The sequence below is a fragment of the Dicentrarchus labrax genome, unplaced genomic scaffold (assembly GCF_905237075.1).
Source record: "Dicentrarchus labrax unplaced genomic scaffold, dlabrax2021, whole genome shotgun sequence".
NCBI lineage: Eukaryota > Metazoa > Chordata > Actinopteri > Moronidae > Dicentrarchus > Dicentrarchus labrax.
Window position 1 is genome coordinate 2,158,179 of NW_026136714.1, and position 18,321 is coordinate 2,176,499.

The 18,321-nt window shown below is 40.0% G+C and overlaps 1 protein-coding gene across 4 annotated transcripts in view; it reads right to left on the reverse strand.

Moving 5' to 3' along the window:
• mvb12bb (multivesicular body subunit 12Bb) overlaps positions 1 to 18,025 on the reverse strand; it is a 33,936-nt gene extending 15,911 nt beyond the window's left edge. For 3 of the 4 annotated variants that reach the window (XR_007887397.1, XM_051422046.1, XM_051422049.1), the window contains exons 1-7: positions 17,937 to 18,025; positions 15,327 to 15,426; positions 9,646 to 9,741; positions 7,712 to 7,802; positions 6,548 to 6,677; positions 6,285 to 6,395; positions 229 to 290 (exon numbers count right to left, since the gene is read on the reverse strand). Coding sequence is in view for 3 of the 4 variants with exons in the window: in XM_051422046.1 (XP_051278006.1) it covers positions 229 to 290; positions 6,285 to 6,395; positions 6,548 to 6,677; positions 7,712 to 7,802; positions 9,646 to 9,741; positions 15,327 to 15,419 (583 nt within the window). In the remaining variant the exon portion in view is untranslated. The remainder of the gene's footprint in view (positions 1 to 228; positions 291 to 6,284; positions 6,396 to 6,547; positions 6,678 to 7,711; positions 7,803 to 9,645; positions 9,742 to 15,326; positions 15,427 to 17,936) is intronic. The other variant, XM_051422048.1, reaches the window with a different exon arrangement.
• Positions 18,026 to 18,321: the final 296 nt, after the last annotated feature.

An 18,321-nucleotide genomic window follows, 5' to 3' on the forward strand; every position in this document is an offset into this window, starting at 1 on the left:
AGTGCCGGAGGAGCTGCCTTCATGTACAGCAGGAGACGAAGTGTACATAGAAAGCATAAGTACAAGTATTGAACCTTTTCTCCAAAAACATAGAGCTTTTGTCTTGGCTCAAAGTAAGAGATCTGCAGTTTAACAACCTAGTGCAAACAATTAAATTCCTCTAATTTTCTATAGTGACGGTCATAAATGGCACTGATTTGCATACATTTAAAGTGTGAGACCATTTACCTGTCAGGGTGTAGTTCCCACTGCTCTGGTGCTCATAGTCCGGCCTGCTCGTGGTCCTCCTGCTGGTAGAAAGAAAGCAACAATGTTCTCTCAACTCATCAATGCTGTTATATTGAGTATCACGCTAAAAACATAAGAACTAGATGTAAATTCTGTATTTGACAAGAATAATTATGCTCCAAGACCCATTGCTGGGACATTAAAATATAATGGAAGCATGGAAACTCCCTTGTTACACAAAGGCTTTTTTATCTGTGTAAAGGAAAAACAGAACACTGAAATAACAGGATGAATCTGAAGAGGAGAAATATGGTAAAAGTTAAACCGTGCAGCAGCTGCCCAGGGGCTTGAACAGACCTTTAACGGGGTTTGGAGCAGGATCTTGTTAATTCTGGAGGAACTGAGAGATTCCATTATTCAAGGGAAGTCTGTTTTTTTTTTTTTCGTTTCATGGCCTTGTATTACAGAAAACAGCACAGAATGCACTTTGTGGGCAGTTGAAGTTAACAAACCATATAAGATTGAAATCCTCATCAATCAAGCTATCATGAATCACACCCTGTGACTCACCCCTACGGATCGATAAATCCACAGCAAGCAGGAAAAAAAAAAAATTCACAGCTTCAAGAGAGCTGCATAACATGACATGCTCTGAAGGTACAATGAGCTCCAGGATGGCATTATAAAACAAATGATCTTATAATGATAATGCAAAGTAGTTGGCGATATCATTAAAAAGGGAATTGCTCTGATTAGAGGACACACAGGCGTACGGGTTTGTTGTTAAAGAGAGGGAGAAATAAGACAGTGCTGAATTGTGAAAAGACAAGACAGATTTTGGGGGTGAGCAGGTGTGAAGTTACAAATAATGAAGTGTGTTTTGTGCATCATGTTCTGTATTTGGTCTGTTTATGGATAGCATAATTATTCTTCGCTTGCAGGGGGGTGTAAAATCAAAATTCCTAAAATTTAAGACTAAAGGCAGATCTGCATATTCCAAGGGTGCTATGCATGAATTGTGGCTTTCAAAGCCTTATCTCTTCGCACGAGATAAATAAATGCAATAATTTCCATCAAGAGCAATAAAACAAGACTTCTGACAGGCTGTGGTATTTATGAGCTGAAGCCTGCAACTCAGATTTATTTGCAATGAAAGGGTCGACTTTTCTCCTCCTCATTTACATCAGCATTTGGCCATGTTAAATCCAGGCCAATGGTGAATTTTTAAAAGGTTGGCATCAATCTTGTGGGAACGATTGCCATATTCAACGCAGACTTCTTTTACCTTTCAAAGGTTGATTCCACTGCTGAGGAAGAAAGGTACACATCTTTCAAAGCACAGAGACATCCCACGGACTGATAAAGTAGGGGGAAATGGTTTAAATGTCTTCTTAGGCCGTCTGTGTTTGCGTTGTTAAATTAGTACTCAGAAGAAACAAAGAGAACAGAGCAAGTATTAAGTCGGGCTATTTATCTATACATCTGAAAAAAGAAAAAGTGGTACTTAAAATCCCAAAGACTCGGCGTGAAACCAGGGAAATGTGCTCATGAAATGTTTTTCTACAGGCAACCTCCAGGGTTGCTTTTCCCATCTGTTTGAAACACAAAACTGTCTCAATCCAAATTGGTGATTTCTAAATACAATTTTAGGTGCATTGGAGAGGGTAACATATGGCAAATCAATTAGACAACTAATTCTTAAAACAAAAACATGGCAAGTGCATTTGCTAATCAACAGCAGTGTTGGGGCTCATATTATGTCGGCCACTGGAGTTTTGACAACAATTAATCCTCATTTCAGGCAAGGAGAGCCATATTGACACATATTCCTAATTTGAATATTCAATTATAGTGTAGTTCCTCATCAAATTATAGTAAAACTGGGAACACGGCCTGAAAGATTTACGCAATTACAACGCAGATCAAGAGTCTTATGTTCCCCTGAAATCTGCCCGAGTTAAAATCATATTAGTGCGGCAAAGCAAACCACGACACTGAGGATTGCTTGACAACATGAATTACAGTTCAACAGATTTTTTTGGGGATGGTGTTCTTTAAGTTGTTCCATGTGGAATAAGGAAAAGAGTTGTCTGTGTTAAAAAAAAAGGAGAAGGAGAAGAGAAAGTGGGAGAGACAGTGGGGACAGACAAGCGGTAGTCAGTGGAGAGGTAAGATGAGGATGAGAGTAATATCACTGAAGAGCCAGAGCTGCGATACAGAGAGCTGGAAGCTCTTGTTTTGACACACATCCAGCCTTTCCCGTGACAACATCTCCACACCTTCCTCTATGTGCCGACAGTGCTGCTTTGTGGGAGCTGCTTTCTCACCCATCATTATCCTCCTTTAAGCTCGATGTCAGGTATTGAAAAGAGGATCTCTCTGAATATGGCGGCAAATCACTGAACAGTCTGAGCCCATCAGATCTTCGCTGATCATTCGATCATTCCTGGCATCCCTTTGCTTGATCGCTCTACTTTTTGCAACTTTTCTGAACACAACAAAGTAATGAGTAAGATTGAGCTGGGAGTGATTGTTCTTTCAGCGCTTCAGATGGGAGATCTGTCAGGCGACACGCTGACAGTCATGGTGTCTCTTTCTCTCAAGAGTCGTGTGCAGTGGGAAGTCTTGGTTAACCAGCGAGCAATGAAAGCTGATACAATACTCCTGCAGAGCTGCAGCAATGTGTGGAGTGTCACAGGTAGAAGACAGTGCCATCCAAAACGTATTGATATGCATGCCAATTCTGACACTGATGACTCTCTAGGCTTCACGTGTTGAAGAAAAAGCCAACTACACTATGCGATGGGAAAAAAAGATACTTGGCCTTGACATTTTTATCGCTGTACAGTTTGATTTAAAAAGTGTCCGTGTGTACAATAGCCTATTATTCTAAGAGAAATGTCAAAAACCTTGATTCTGAGTGAAGCAAAAGAAATTGCAATATTAGGACAAGGCTAATTTATGCTAGCAGTCACTGTAGAGGTCAGATATCAGCCTCAGCAATGACAGTTTTATCAGGAGAACAAATGGCAGCGTTGGCCAGGAGAAGGAAGGAGGGGGATACTTTACTGGACATATTAAAAGGCTGACCGGATGGTGCAGGTTTTTCGCATTATAAAGTCAGGGAGTGGCTGATACGGTCGGTCTTGACAGAGAACAAGCCAAAGTGGTTGACATCAAGCTGCAGCTATGAATCAAGACAGAACGCGGTTTAAACGCTTTAGACAAACTTGATAAAGAGACATTAAACACACACGGTTCAAATGCATTTGCGCGGCAGACTGCTTAAGAGGCTTGCACCCTAACAGTTTTAGTGGCTCAATATGGTGCAACAGCCTGAGCCAATAAGAAATAACTATTTTAGGTTTAGTGTTTATCCTTGATCCCGCCTCAGCTGCTAAAACTAACTAGAACTGAGGAAATAATAATTCCTGTACTAATTCCTCAGAGTCCTTTTTACAGGGTTTCAGCAGGGTTCACCAAGTTAAATTTAAGACTTTCAAGACTTTTATAACAGCACAGAGAATGCAGTTTAATACCTGTTTCACAATCATACCAGGCATGACAGTATGATGGAAAATCAGTAGGGACCATATGGCCTGGAATTGCTTATTTTTGTCCCCCAGTAGTTCCCAACAATAATTCCTTAATGATATAATTAATTTCATTTTTGCAACCCGGACGTGGATAAGTGACAGAAAATGGATGCATGGATTAACCAATTAAAAACTATTTTTAGCCCTGCTATTCAATTAGTTGATTGAAAGAAGATGAACTGTTTTGATATTCGATTAATCACGTCAATCATTTGCAGCTTTTCTTTGTCATATATGATAGTAAGTGAACTATCTTTTGAGTATATACCCTTGGGCTGTGGCAAGTTTTCATGGATGTTTTTCACTCCTTTAATAATCGATTAATCGTTAAAATAATAAGGAGAAGATTCATTCGTTGCAAGCATTTTTAAATGTTTTGTTAAAATCAACATTTGCCCATTATGAGACAATGTCACTAGCAGTTAACTATAGGTCTGATAGTGCTGACTGAAACTCCACTAACAATACCAACAGCCTTAGTTTACAAGCGAGTAAAGTCTCCCGACAGCCCGCAATCGTTTGCAGAAACATTTCATAACTAACATCGCTGCCTACAGCAGGAATTTTTAAATAAACACATTCTAAAGCCTTTTTTGAGGAAACTGAATTCTGAGTTTTAAAAACTTTCCCAGACCTGCAGGTACCCTGTTTTGCCTGACAAAACAATACAAAGACAATTCCAATACAACACCATAGCCTTGATGCAATCACTGTGTGCATCCCATAATGATGCAACACCCTGCAGTTACTGTGTACTGCAGCTCTGCACTGCTGAAAAAAACCTGATTTGCGGTTTCTGTTTGTACACAACTCTAACAAGCTCTCACTGCCTGAGGCAACTTAACATTTGAGAGGGATCACTGCAGCTTTCAAAATTATAAGGGTCATTAAAAATTTACACATTATTGACTGTATTTAAAACATCTTTTCCACTGACTGTAAAGAGCACTTAAATTTAAGAGGTGCTATTCTCCAAAGGCCATAAAGTTGTTATAGATAGCCCGAAGGAGGCATGGAGGAGAGGATTTTCTCTTGCTGAATATGAATAAAGTATAGTGGGGTGATACTACACAGACAGTTACACTGTAGTACTGTACTTATTTAAGCAATCAGTGAGTATTGTAGAGCTGTTTATAAATCACTGTGTCAAACTATCTAATCTGTGACTTTAAAAAAACTACAGACATATTTATAGCTGTATGTATGGTTGTCTAAAATGCATGTAACTACACAAAAAGGATGCCAGATAAATAGTCAAAGAACTGCCGCTGTCTAAATTGCCCACAGTGCCGTCCTTATGTGTCAGTGCATTATGGATGGAAATACTCTCAAAAGAAGACTCTCTGACTGTGGAATGAATTTTAATGTTAATACAAAAACAGCAGCCTGTGATCTCAGCAGGCATCAGGAGGGGGTGTGAGTCGCTTCGAGGTGCAATTTATTCCAACCTCTGAGCCTCACAAACTTGAAAGTGGGCTTCAAAAGAACGGAGGATTACCGGTAAGAGTTGCGAAGGCGTACACATGGGCCTGAGAGCCCACCATCACTTCAACACATCAAAGTTTATTGACCATCCACTTCCAAAATATGGACAATTCACATAACTCTACCCAGTTTGAACTTGTGTTTTGAATTCACGCCTGTCCATTTTATTGTTCTCATCCCACTGAGTGGCCATGTGAACAGAAGCTCTGTTTTGAATATGCCTGCTGGCATCCACTGCTCTGGCCTGTTGTGGCTTTTAAGTGGCTTTTACTCAGCCCAGCACAGGATGGCAAAGCATAGCACTTCAAGCTGGCAGACCCATCGGCGCCCCGTGCCAAGCTTCCCTCTCCACAGCACCGCCACACCGAAGGAGTCTCAATTGTTTATTTACAATTTGCTGTGGAAATCCCCAGTTCTTCATTGCGATAAATAATTGAGCTGTTTGATCTGGACACAGTACAAAGGGTTGCTCCATTCAATCTGAGGCCTGAGGCGGAGGAAGCCTGAGCAGCATGAGCAGAGGAGGGGACGCACAAACACTCCAGCATGGCGGAGATCTTGGAGCTCTCCTCCCTTCCTCTGCAGCTGTCGCTCGCTCTCCGGGCTACATCTCCTCCTCTTTGTCTGCGCAGTACAACACTCCTGTCACCACAGTCAGAGGAGCGACCTGCCTCGGCCTCCCGGGACACACCACAAATAGCAGGAGTTTAGCCCTCATTGAACCCATGTTCTTGTTCAGGCGATCCTGTCTAGTTAGCCTGTCTCTCCGGTTCACCCTCACTACCTCATTGTCCAGCCACAACCTTTTACGGCAGATTGCCCGGGAGTGATCAATTGCTCGTGTCTTCATTGTCGTACATATGGTACCGGAGCGTAACAATAGCTAAAGAGTACACTGGGCGTGGAATAAAAGAGAAAGCAAGGAGGAAAGTTAAACTTCAAGAGGCGCTGCTGAATATTGTGATATGATGTTACCTTGCTGTGTTGAGTGGAGCGGCTGTGTTATCTGTACTGGACGTTTCCTGGGACGACTGATGCTGGGGAACATCTCCAATCCGATACCACATCCCCATATTGTTTATCTCACTGTTTAAAGATAAAGAAGAGACACACAGAGAGTGTTTCACTTAGTTTTAAGCAGCTCGTTGGCAATCCTTCATGTAAATGAGAAAGTATGGTGATTGACAGAAGATACAAAACATCATGAATTCATTTATTTCCAGTGTCAAACAGCTCACCCTATACAGGTGTAGTTAACAAGATGGTACTTGGACTTCGCAATGATCTGGATGTCATATACAGCCGTCTCGGCAGCCGCACGAGGGCTGATTTTCACACAGAGCCTCCTCTTCCTCATGGCAGCTTCCTCTGATGAGTCAGGTACACATGAGGGTGTCAGACAGGAATTGGTGGTCGCGTATCCAATTCTGTCATCTCTGAGTTTCAAGCTAAAAAAAAAATGCTATAGACATGTTGAACCTCTAGGAGAAATATATATTCACAAATCCAACTTACACTTTGCTACTTAGTCATTGCTAGCATTAGAATAAGAGATGAGCCAATATCATGTTTCTGGGGCACTTGCTGTGCTCAAAGGGAAATGACCGGACAGAGGAAAGGCACAAAATCCACATGCGTTATTATCATTTTTATCATTTTAGTAGGTAAAATGACAGAAGCAAGTGATTCCTCCATCAGTTTTAGTGCACAACAGGGATTTAAACTGGATATTCTAGAGAGAAACTCATACATAATGTCACATGTATACATTAAACATGGATTCACATAAAGTAATAAAACATTAAATTACAACATATCCAAACAAAACATAATCTCTTTTCTTCATTCTGGCAAAAAAAAACATTGCCATGCTTCCCTATATTGCTATATTGCATCTGTGCCTCGCTCATTTATTTCCCCTGCAACACTAGAAAGTGCAGTGTAAATGCAATGATAATAAAAATAATAAACAAGCTGTCCTCACTCCCCACACCAAAATATTATTACATTTCCAAGGCATGGATAGTGAGAGGGGAAATACATAGCACTCAAAAAGCACTAAAGCATTGGGGAATGCATTTCATTAATATTAGATAACCCCCATCCACTCGTCCTCTCCCCAAATAAATACATAAATAAATAAGCCCCTCATAAAGAAAAGCACAGCTCCAGCTGAGATAAACAATGACTCATGATTCTCTTCTCTTGTACCTCCAGGGCAAAATGTTTATTTTATTCCCACAGTCTGCCATAAATTAAGCTAACCTGCACCCATAAAACATTCACTATCTCAAGCAAAGCTGCCCCTGAGGACCTCCGCATAAGCTGGTCTGAGAAGTGAAAAAAAAAACAAGAAGAGGAGAGGGGAGCGAGCCTCTGGTCGGTATCGCCTGTTTACTTACTTGTGTCCATTGTTTCTTCCACAGGTGTGAAGCCCTCTGGCAAGGCGTCCTTAATGTCAATCACCTTCACGTCCACAACAACGTCGGGCCCCTAAAAGATAGAGCACGGGCAGGAAATTCCAAGTCATGTATGCAAATTCAACTTTTAAAAAATGACAAGAGAGCAAGGAAAAGAAAAGGTTAGTCATTTTTTGGAGGGCTCAGGAAAGAAAATGTAGAGATAATAAGAGTCAATGATTCACTAAAAGCTCAGGAAGTCTCTAAAGAGAAGGGTTGACAAAATAGCTGAAGTAATTACTCTCTAATAGCTTTTTTTTTTACAATGAGAGAATGCATCTGTGAACTTGTAATCATTCTCAACCTTTTGGCGAGAAGCTGTGGGATGATGGGAGACAGAGTAGGCAGTCTAATCAACAGAATGGGACTGGTTAAAAACAATCAGGGACTGTGTAGTTGACATTTTCAAGCATGACTCTTCCCTGCCTCCCATTACATTTTCATTTTTTGCCATAATAAATTGCAATAATACACAGCGGCAGTAGAGAGTGGGGCGAGCCAGGCGTGACTTGATGCGTCCGAAAAGGCTGGATTTCACTGCTACTGTTGCCCGACAGTCATTACCATTAGAGACATTTTTTATTCATAGTTTTTATACTGACTTAAGGAGGAATATGGATGAATGTTATTACTATGCATGGAACCTTTTTTTAGTGTTTTCCCCTTTTGCTGGAGAGATTTCTTCCATCAGGGTCTGACAAAAGGGGGCTTTCTACCTCCAACCTAGAGTATGATAAATCACAAACTATTTACTTCCCCCCACGTAATTCAGGGGCTAATTTTACAGAATCTGTTTTTGTCATAGACAATTACAGTGGGAGCTCCATTGACTGGCAGACAAAATAGCCTTTGTTGATGGCTCTGTCATGTTTTATTTGTGTCAAAATCTTTAAAACAATGCGGACACACATTTTAAGATAATATACAGGAACTAGGGGAAGGCTATTTGTATTCTATATACTAAACTGAGGAGCAGATTGAACTCAGGCAGCCGCTGCCAAGTTGCCTGGTTTTTAGAGGACATCCTGTAAAAAAAAAAAAAAAAAGAAAAGAAGACTGGATTGAGTCCTAAAATTGAGCTGATGCAAAATAATAACAAAAAAATGCAGGTTTTGTTTACCATACTGTCTGCATTATCGACCTGCAGCCTGGAAACAAATTAATAGGCAGCCAATAGTAAGCTGTATGAGCTGAGGTTAGACAGGTTGATAATCCTGGAGATGTAAGCAGGTGTATTTATGGCCACAGTGCAGCTGACAGCCATGCAACAACACATCAGCTGTATGCTGCAGGCAGGAGATGAGTCCAAAATTGACCCAACAGCATTATGAGAAACATTCAAAGATCATTTCAGCCACAGGAGACTCAATGCTGCTCAAATTGGGAGCTCTATATGTAGCACAGCCATACTGAAAAGTGCTTTTGGGGAGTAATTTCTGACATAAAAATGAGTACTTTCATATTCACAATTATATGCGCATCAGCTTTCAAGAATCACTGGTTGGTAACCATTTTCTCTACAGGGACGCTGTTGATTGAATAAATTGGAATAGTAAAAATACAGCTCATTGTTATTTCATGAATAAACATAAATAATATCCTCAGGAGGACGTACAACATGAAAAATATCTCACCAAGGTATTATTCATCTGGAATATGCATGCAAATTCATTATATGTAAAAGTTCAAAACTACGCTGCCAAGCCAACGCTGGCCTTTTAAATGGGACTTTCACTGATCAAAGTGCAAAGTGCACAAAGACATTCTGGCAGCAGAAAACTGAGCTAATAACTGCTGGCAAACAAAAAAAGGGGGCAGCAGATGAGGCGTTAGTGCAGAATGCATAGGGAAAGGGAGAAGTTTACATTCACACTTACAGCTTTTCTGGTGAAACAGAGGTAGCGAGTGACCTTGGATTTGAATAAGCCGTCCTTCCACAGGTCGGCGTCAGAGCCATCTGTTGTTTGTGCAACCTACGTGAAAAAAAGAGAGAAAAAAAAACAAGGAGAGAAAAAAACATGCAGGAGGTGGGATAAAGTTAATGTATGTATGCCATGAGCGTGTTGCTTTTGCCTCTTCCCTTGCATACTAGCCTTAATTAACGCTTGCCAACACTAGCGCTCCATCTCATTAGTGCTCTGCGTGGGTAAAGGAGTCTTAGCCTCCAAAAAGGTGGCTAAAAATATCATCCCTCGGGACCGGGCTGATTAAAGATGCCCTGACAAGGATCTGCTCTAATAAGGAAACCAAACTTCAATGTGCTTCTGTGGGAAAGCAGGGATTATATTTGGGGTAATGTATCTTTTTTTAAAACCTACTGTAGTATCCCTTGTGCAAGACACAGGTAAACTGAGAACACTGCACACGCACCTTAAATACTTTTGCTGCTCTACCCCCCATGTGGATCGTTCTATTATTTAATGAGAATAAGCCTTCTAAGATTGAATTACTGAGGATTTAAAGCAATTTCATGTGTATGCCTAAATAAGTCTAAATCTAAATCCACCCAGGCAGCTTGTCCTTGTACGATAGGCTCATTCATAGTTGTAAATGATCAGTGGAGTCAGTAAAAATAATAGATTGCATAATATTGACAGCATGTAGGCACCACAAGTCAAGCTCAAGGTCCAACACTACATTGCTATGTAAATGTAGGTATGCAGGGCAGAATGATAAAGCAAAATATAACCTGCAGACTGCATCCCAGAGACTCTTCCCTCGTTCCAGTAAATATGCTTGGCTGAAGCGTCATGTTCCATTGGCCCTCATGTGAGAATCACCTAAATAACTGCCAGGGTTATTTTCTAAAGGGATCCTTTACAAAGAAGAGTCAATCTAATGAGGTTCATTCAAATGAAGAAGTCATAGATCTCTGCACCCACCCACACACATTACCCCCTTGACAATAATGATGAATGACCTCGGTGACTGGGTGGGGGAAACATGGCATGGGGAGATTCATGAAAAACCACCACTGACTAGATGGGATGAGAGCGGAGACTAGACTGGGGAACAGAGATAGATAGTGGGATGAGAGAGAGAGAAAGAGCGGAGGATGAGCGGAGAGAGGGATTGCGGGGCGTCTCCAACAGCAGTTCCATGAAAGGTCCCAGAAGGAGCCTATACATCACCAGCCTCTCTCTTCCTTACAAGACAACCCGTCTTGGCCACTTTTTCCAGGTCAGTAGCCAGCGCATCCTGTCAGCGTAAACAAAGGGCTCGCTTTGTGAAACCCAAAGTCAAGTTGAGGAGTAACGAGGGCACGGTCCTCCTAGGAGGCACCTCAGGCATCATCCTGCCACAGCCGCCGGCAGGAAGGATGCGACGCAGCTTGAATGTGAAACGCCGACTGCTGAGCCACGGCGGAGGAGGCATGTGTAAAGTTGAGATGGCTCTTCTCTAATACTTTCAAGTCTGCCTCTGCATGGCTCCATCATTACACAGACTTCAATGCCACATGTCTGATAAGAGACGTCACGGCTCTGATATTGAAATACGGCTGAATCATTTGATTTAAAATGCAATGACAGATTGAACTGCCACTTCCTAAAATCTAAAGCTTACAGTGATCTAAAAGCCCACCTGTGAAACAAGTCTTTAGGGGGTGCTGAATACTCCTATGAAGGATCTCTGGAGACAGACACCACCAGCAAGTTACTATGATACACTGAGAAGCACAGCTGCGAATAAAAATATATAAAGGCAAACAATCAAAAATCTCTGGGGAGTGAAGCCAGGTGGGGAAGACATGAGAGAGTACCAGGGAACAAACCAGTCCCTTCAAAGAAGAACAGAGACTGAAAATAATATAAAATAGATCAACTGACTATTGACTATATATTCAATAACTACAGCAGCATGTATTGTTGAAAAAGCTCCTTGACTTTAAGTAATAGTTTGATATTTTGGGAATATGCTTATTTGCTGAGATTTAGGTTAGAAGACTGAAATCACTTTCAAGTCTGTTTTTCCCCACCTTTATTTATTCAGGGGAGTTGTACTGATCACAATGCTCTTCTTTTTCTGGAACACCCTGATCACATTCACACTTACAAACTAAAAAATATACCTACCAGCAAGCTCACTTACTAACAAATTTTGGTTTTAAAGAGACTCGCTTGCTGTGACTGTTCCGTGGAGAACTGTTTGTCCGTGTGTCCGTCGGCTGACTGTCTGGCAATATCAAGACGATGACAAGACAAACACTCATTTTAAATGCAAGTTTGTGGACGAAACGTGTCCTTCAAAGGTGCTGCTAGGCACATTTTTGAGTTTTAGCAAGACAAGTTGTTTCCCCCTGCTTCCACTCTCATGCTAAGCTAAGCACCTTATGGCCCTAGTTCCAGTCTAAGTGCACAGACATGAATATTGGTATCTACCTTCTCTTCTAACTCCTGATAAGAACCAATAAGCTTATTTCCCAAAATGTCAAACTATACCTTTAAAGAACAGATGCTATTGAGTTTGTAAATCCCGGCATCCCAGCTAATCATAAGCTAGCACTAGGTTTCTTCAAATAAACTTACATTTCAGTAATGAGTTTATGAGCGTAACATGTCAAATGCTCAGGTGAATCTGAAATGCATGCGTATCCCCTTTGCAACCCTTGCACAGAGCGTGAGTGTGCGGGAGTCTACTCATGGCGTTTGATGTTGGGTGGCTGCTGGTGCTTCAGCAAAGCTCCTGATCCCAGTGGAACAGCGTTTGATCTGGGCCTGTGCTCTCTTGTGTTGGAACAACCTGCTCAAGTTCAGAGATGTGAGTGCATCGTATCAGAGAGCAAAAGAGCTAATCAGCCCTTTGATCTGCTGTATAAAAAGTATGGTTAGTATGGTAAGCAGTCAGTATTAAGGAGGAATTCTAAAAGAAGACTTAGTTTGAAAAGGGAAGGGGGGGAAAAAAATCAATACAACGTAATATCCTGAGACTTCCCCTTCTCAGCGCTGCATTAGTAACACTGATACCGAGCGCTGATATTTTTGTTTGTTTTTTAAGTCTGCAGATGAAAGACCGCATGGTGATGTTCAAAAGATGTTCTTGAAGATGGGACAAACACATTTGAAATAGTGCTTCAGAGTCTGAAAGGCCCTGAATCTTATCTCGGCTAACTCGTATTTGACTTTTTATTCATAGGTATGATTTGATATTTTATTACCTCGAAGGATGTGTTTTATTTTATTTTATATTACAAAGGAAAACTAACCCAGACAGAAATATATCACTAAGATTATAGTATTAAAGATGGGCTTTAAGCTATCTGGAGTGTAACCCAGTTTTCCAACAAACGTGTTCTATTGAGGACCGACATGTCACGCAGACAGGAAACGATGCCACATTCACATCAGACAAGAACAAGACTATGAGTATATGCTAATAGCTCTGTGAGGCTATACATAGCATGCTAACATGCTCACAATGACAATTACAAATTAGTTATGAAATGTTATGTTACAATTAAGCTGGTCAAAAAATGTGATTCACCACATTCAGTTATAATCATCAAAATCTACTTAAAAATCTTATAATGGAAGTAAAACACACTGGAATCACTCTACCTTACATTTTGTTAATAAACAAATATTTTTATTGCATCACAGATAGGAGACCTCAGATAGACACATCTCTCTGTCCTTCTTTAGTTTAGACTCCTTTGTATTCCCACACATTCGGTTTTTGTGGGGTATATAACGGGCAATGAGCCTTCAGCCATGGTGACAGGCTTAGGAAAGATACAGCCTTCCCTTTGTAGGAAATCAATAAAGGAGTGTACGTTGGCAGGCTAGACAGCTTTTCTAAATCACTCATGTGAGGATTTTCACAATTATCCCGATGATGGAAATTCACCCCAATCAAATTATCTGAGTGTTTTTTTTATCGCGATCTGTGATAAAATCGATATATCATCCCATCCCTAATGATGAGGTGAAATTGTTGATGTTTAGTTAATCAGCAATAACACAAAGCGCAGCTGAAGGTGAAAGGAATGTCATTTGTTTTTACAGGTATAAGAATGAATAAATTGGGATTCATCCTCTGGACACAGTGGATATCTGTACCAAACTTGTACCAAACAATGGTTTTGGTTTATTTCAATAAAATGAAAAAATGTCAACCTCATGGTGGCGCTAGAAGAGAAGTCATGAGATTAATTTAGCATAAAGTAAAGACATATTCATAGTTCAGTCTGGATCTGGAAGTGACTGACTGCCGTAGAGCCACACACAACAAGGCTGAAAAAAAAAAACGCACTATAGTAATCTATTGGGTTGAAATACTAATACTGCATTTGATTTAGCTATAACAACAGTATGGGTATTGTTTGCAGTGTTTGGGAATAGTGCAGGCAATTGACACAAAAAGTCAGGTTGTTGTTTGCATTTGATTGCAATAAAAGTTTCTTGATTCATTAATGCGTCTACACTTTCATTATCTTAAGTCTAAACTATTCACACATTTCAAACTGCTGGTGTACTGCCTGGGGGTTGACAAAAAAAAGTAGAATTTACTGAGCATCTATTACAGAGATAAACCAGTGTCATTAACAGCCAGTGACTAGCTTTTAGCCCTACAGAGCATGCACATATTTGCACATCAACTGAAATGTATTGGCGCACTGGAGCAGCAGAGGAGGAAGTCTGATGGGGTTTCTCTCTGTTTGTCACTACCGTGTGGTGTGTACGCAGTTTCCCTGCCAGTGGCTCCGTGCTGATGCCAACCCACCATCATCTGCCAGAGATTAGAACAAGCTGGGTGTGTAGGGTGGAGCAGGAAGAGATAGAAACTGGGGGAACAGGGAGGGTTTGGGGGCTTAGGGTGAAAGCAAGAAGAAGAAGTCTGAAAAGGAAGAGAGAGAAAGAGAGAGAGAGAGAGAGAGAGATAGAGGAAGAGAGATCTGCCCTTGAGCTTGTTTTGTGCTGTATTCAACTCACACACTCGCTTCTCTTTTTAACCCTCTCCAACTCTTTCAAAACCAAGAAAGAAAGGGTCACATAAACTAGCTGATCCTGCACTAAATCCTCACACATTCCTTTTGTTGTCGAAGTCGTTGCGGCGCTTGAATATAACATGGGGGTAAACTTAAATGACTCCGGTGGGCATCAGGCAAACATCATTAAACCTTTGCCTCTGGTGTGTCTGCAATACTGGTGGCAACCAATAACAATGTCAGGAAGGGAATCTTCCTAATCATCAAAGTAAACTTTATGAATAAGTCATCTAACAGCTCTGACAAAAAAAAAAAACCCCTTGGAAGGCTGCCAACATCCTGGCTGAGAGTTATGCTTTACAATCAGTTACAACGATTACATGCACAACCAACAGCACAGAGCAAAAACAAAGCATTTACCAAAATAAAAGCATTCGATTTCTGCTTAGACTTTCGATGAGTGAAATTTAGCCCGCTGGTAAAAACAAGTCTCACAAGAGTCAATAAATAATATTTTTTTCCTGTTTTTGTATTTCACTTGTGGCTTTTACTGTAAAGGAGATGAAAATATCTTTGTAGGCTTAATACAAGTTTATGAAATGAATTAATACAAAGTTCAAAATGAATACTCACAACATAGTAGCCATCAGGTGCCTTGTTGATTGAGGTGATTACTCCGACCGCAGAGATGGGCTCTGCGGGCAGCTGGCTGCTCACTTCAGACATGTCAAAGCTGCGTTAGAGAAACAGCAGAGCCTCATTTCACCAGAGAACAAACTACAACCATCCACTTTTTTTCTTCGTCTGAGAATGAACTTAAAATACATCATGTAATGTGATATCTGGGACATACAGTGCAGTTAAAAATGTATTATTTTAAATCTGCACACGCTGAATAAATACGCAAAACGCACACAGTGAAACTAAATTAGCACTGCACCATTCAGGCTCATTACGTGGAGAACAGACAGGGTTTTTCTTGGCCACCATTATTGACTTCTTGATGAGGCTTATTAGGATTCCCGAAGAAAAAGTGGCCACCTAATCCTGGATCAAATGACAAGTGAGACCAACGACAAAACAGCATTTGGAGACCACCCAATGACTTCACCAAATCACAAATTAGAGGGAGTGATCACATATTTTCAAGGAAGTCCCAATCAATTGCTATCTATTCCTGTCTAAGGGAATTTTTCCCTAATGGGTATGCAAGCTTTTTACAGGGTAAGTGGCTTTGCAATGGTTCCCTTACGCAATTTTATTCGATTAGGTTTAAAGCATTCTTGTACTAACTGACAAAGTTGCTGCATTCAATCTTGATGTTTACGAAATCTATTGCAATTAAGCTGATCAAATTAGGGGATTTACTCCAGAAACAGCTGTCTCTTTAACAAATGTTAGATAGCTGTACTTATTCAAATGAAACAGGATAGCAAATTAGCTAATAGAATGAAGGATCTCTTTGTAACATTAATTTGTTCAAAATGAGCTTTGTTTTCCAGCACAACATTAAGGCTTAGAGGCTCATCCAGGCAGACCAAAGAAAAATCCATCCAAACTTATTTCCAGCTCCCAGAGAAAATATCACTGTGTGTGTTCCTACACTTGAATAGTGTGTCGGAGATGTTCAGTGATGAATTCAGTTAACATGAAGTTATATCTCCATAACTATAAGGCAGTACAGGCATGTTCACCTACTAAATAAAATGTGGGTGAGAATATTTGTATATGTGTTCAGTATTTTATTTGACCTGATATCATAATAACTCAGAGGTTTATTCTGTATAGTTTCATCTTAATAATGAAAAGTTTCTCATAGTGAGCAGCAGCCACTGGTTGAAAGTAACTAAGTATATTTACTCAAGTAAAGACAGCTTCTTCCCTCAGGCTGTGAGACTGAGTAACTTTGTGAGTATTTTCTTATTTTCATGACTTATTAATACATTTTAATTGTTTATTGTTTTTTTTAGCATGAAGTGAACTTTATCTAAATTTACTTCAACAGCCCTGCACTGTAAATTACAAACACTGACACTGATAACACTGAATCCTTTTAGTACTGTACTTAAGTACACTTATGAGGTACTTGTTCTTTACATGAGTATTTTCCTTTTCTCCCATTTTCTTTCTTTCTTCTCCCAGGTTCAGATTATTAATACAGATATAATCAACAAATAAATAATGGTGTATTGTTACCCAACAGTAACTAAATTCCATTGAAGGGGTACATTTATATTGAGCAAGTCTGCAAGAGGTCATCCTGCTTGATGAATACTTGTACTTTTGTTACTTGAGTATATTTTAATGCTAATACTTTTTCGAATTTTACTTGTAACTAAATATTTCTACACTGTTACTTTTACTTTAGCAAAAGATCTGAGTGCAGGCAGCAGCCATTACGTCAGTGTTGGAGCTGGAATGAGTATAAGTTGGTGAGTTAACAAGTCATTTGTGGATCTACACCATGTCACAATATATCAGACAGTTAGCTAACATGCACTGTGGCTCGGTAATGCACGTGCGGATATGAATATTATTCTAAATTCGCTGTGATTATGATGATTACATTATATAACCTAATATGCAGTAATATTGTGCTGATTCAGTAAACAGGCAGGGGGGTGGATCCAGAATGCTAGAAAATGCCTTGCTGTCAAATGCTGTCAGATTAAACACATTCATTTAGATTCATTGTAAAAATAATAACATGTTAAAAACAGAAATTAACATATTAAACATTATTTTGTTTTATTTATCATAAAATATTTCTCTAGATCCGGGTGAGACACCGTGGTTTGGTTTACAGATGTATAAATAGAAATAGAAATGTCTTTCTCTTTATTTGGCTATTTATGAACTTAACTAATTCACTAATAAGGTCCTCACTGGTTCTTATACTCCAGATTGTGGACCTTTAGCTCAAAGTGTTAATGTAGGGTTCATACATTATATAACATTTTTTTGTATATTTTGCCTAAATGTTTAGACAGCTTTGTGAAACAGGTAGGAAACCCACTTCCCTGCAGGTAGGTTAGTGACATTATGACTGCACAGGTTTCTCAGAGACCCACATGGGGGTTCATGGCAGCAACAACTGCGCATTTGGCTTAATAAAAATATCTGTTTGTGTCCCCTGCCGAGCCCAGTTAGAGTTTATGAAATAGTAGTAATGACCAGAAGCTGTCTGAGCCTTTAGGAAGTGAGACTAAAATCCACAATAGGTGTCGTTTGTTTTTCGTTTACCTGGTTGAAAGGTCCCGGTCTCCTGAGTGCTGTCACCTTTTCAACGCCGGACTTCACCCCGCGCCAGCCTGCCGGAAGTAAATGCTTCCGGCTGCGACAGGTAATAAATGATTAACCACGTGACCCTGTTAGCAATCTCCCTTCTGGGTACAATCTCCTTCACTGCCATTATAATAATAAAAATAATAATAAAAATAATTAGAATAAAAAAAATAACAACATTTTAAAATTCTGTTCACAAAGTATACGAAATGAAACTTACACACTGTAATTGCCTTTAAAAATAATAATTGTATAATATACTCTTCAAGCTATCATGCTTTGCTGATATAAAACACGATTGTTTCTGATGAGTCAGTGAGCACAGAAGCACTGGATTCTCCAC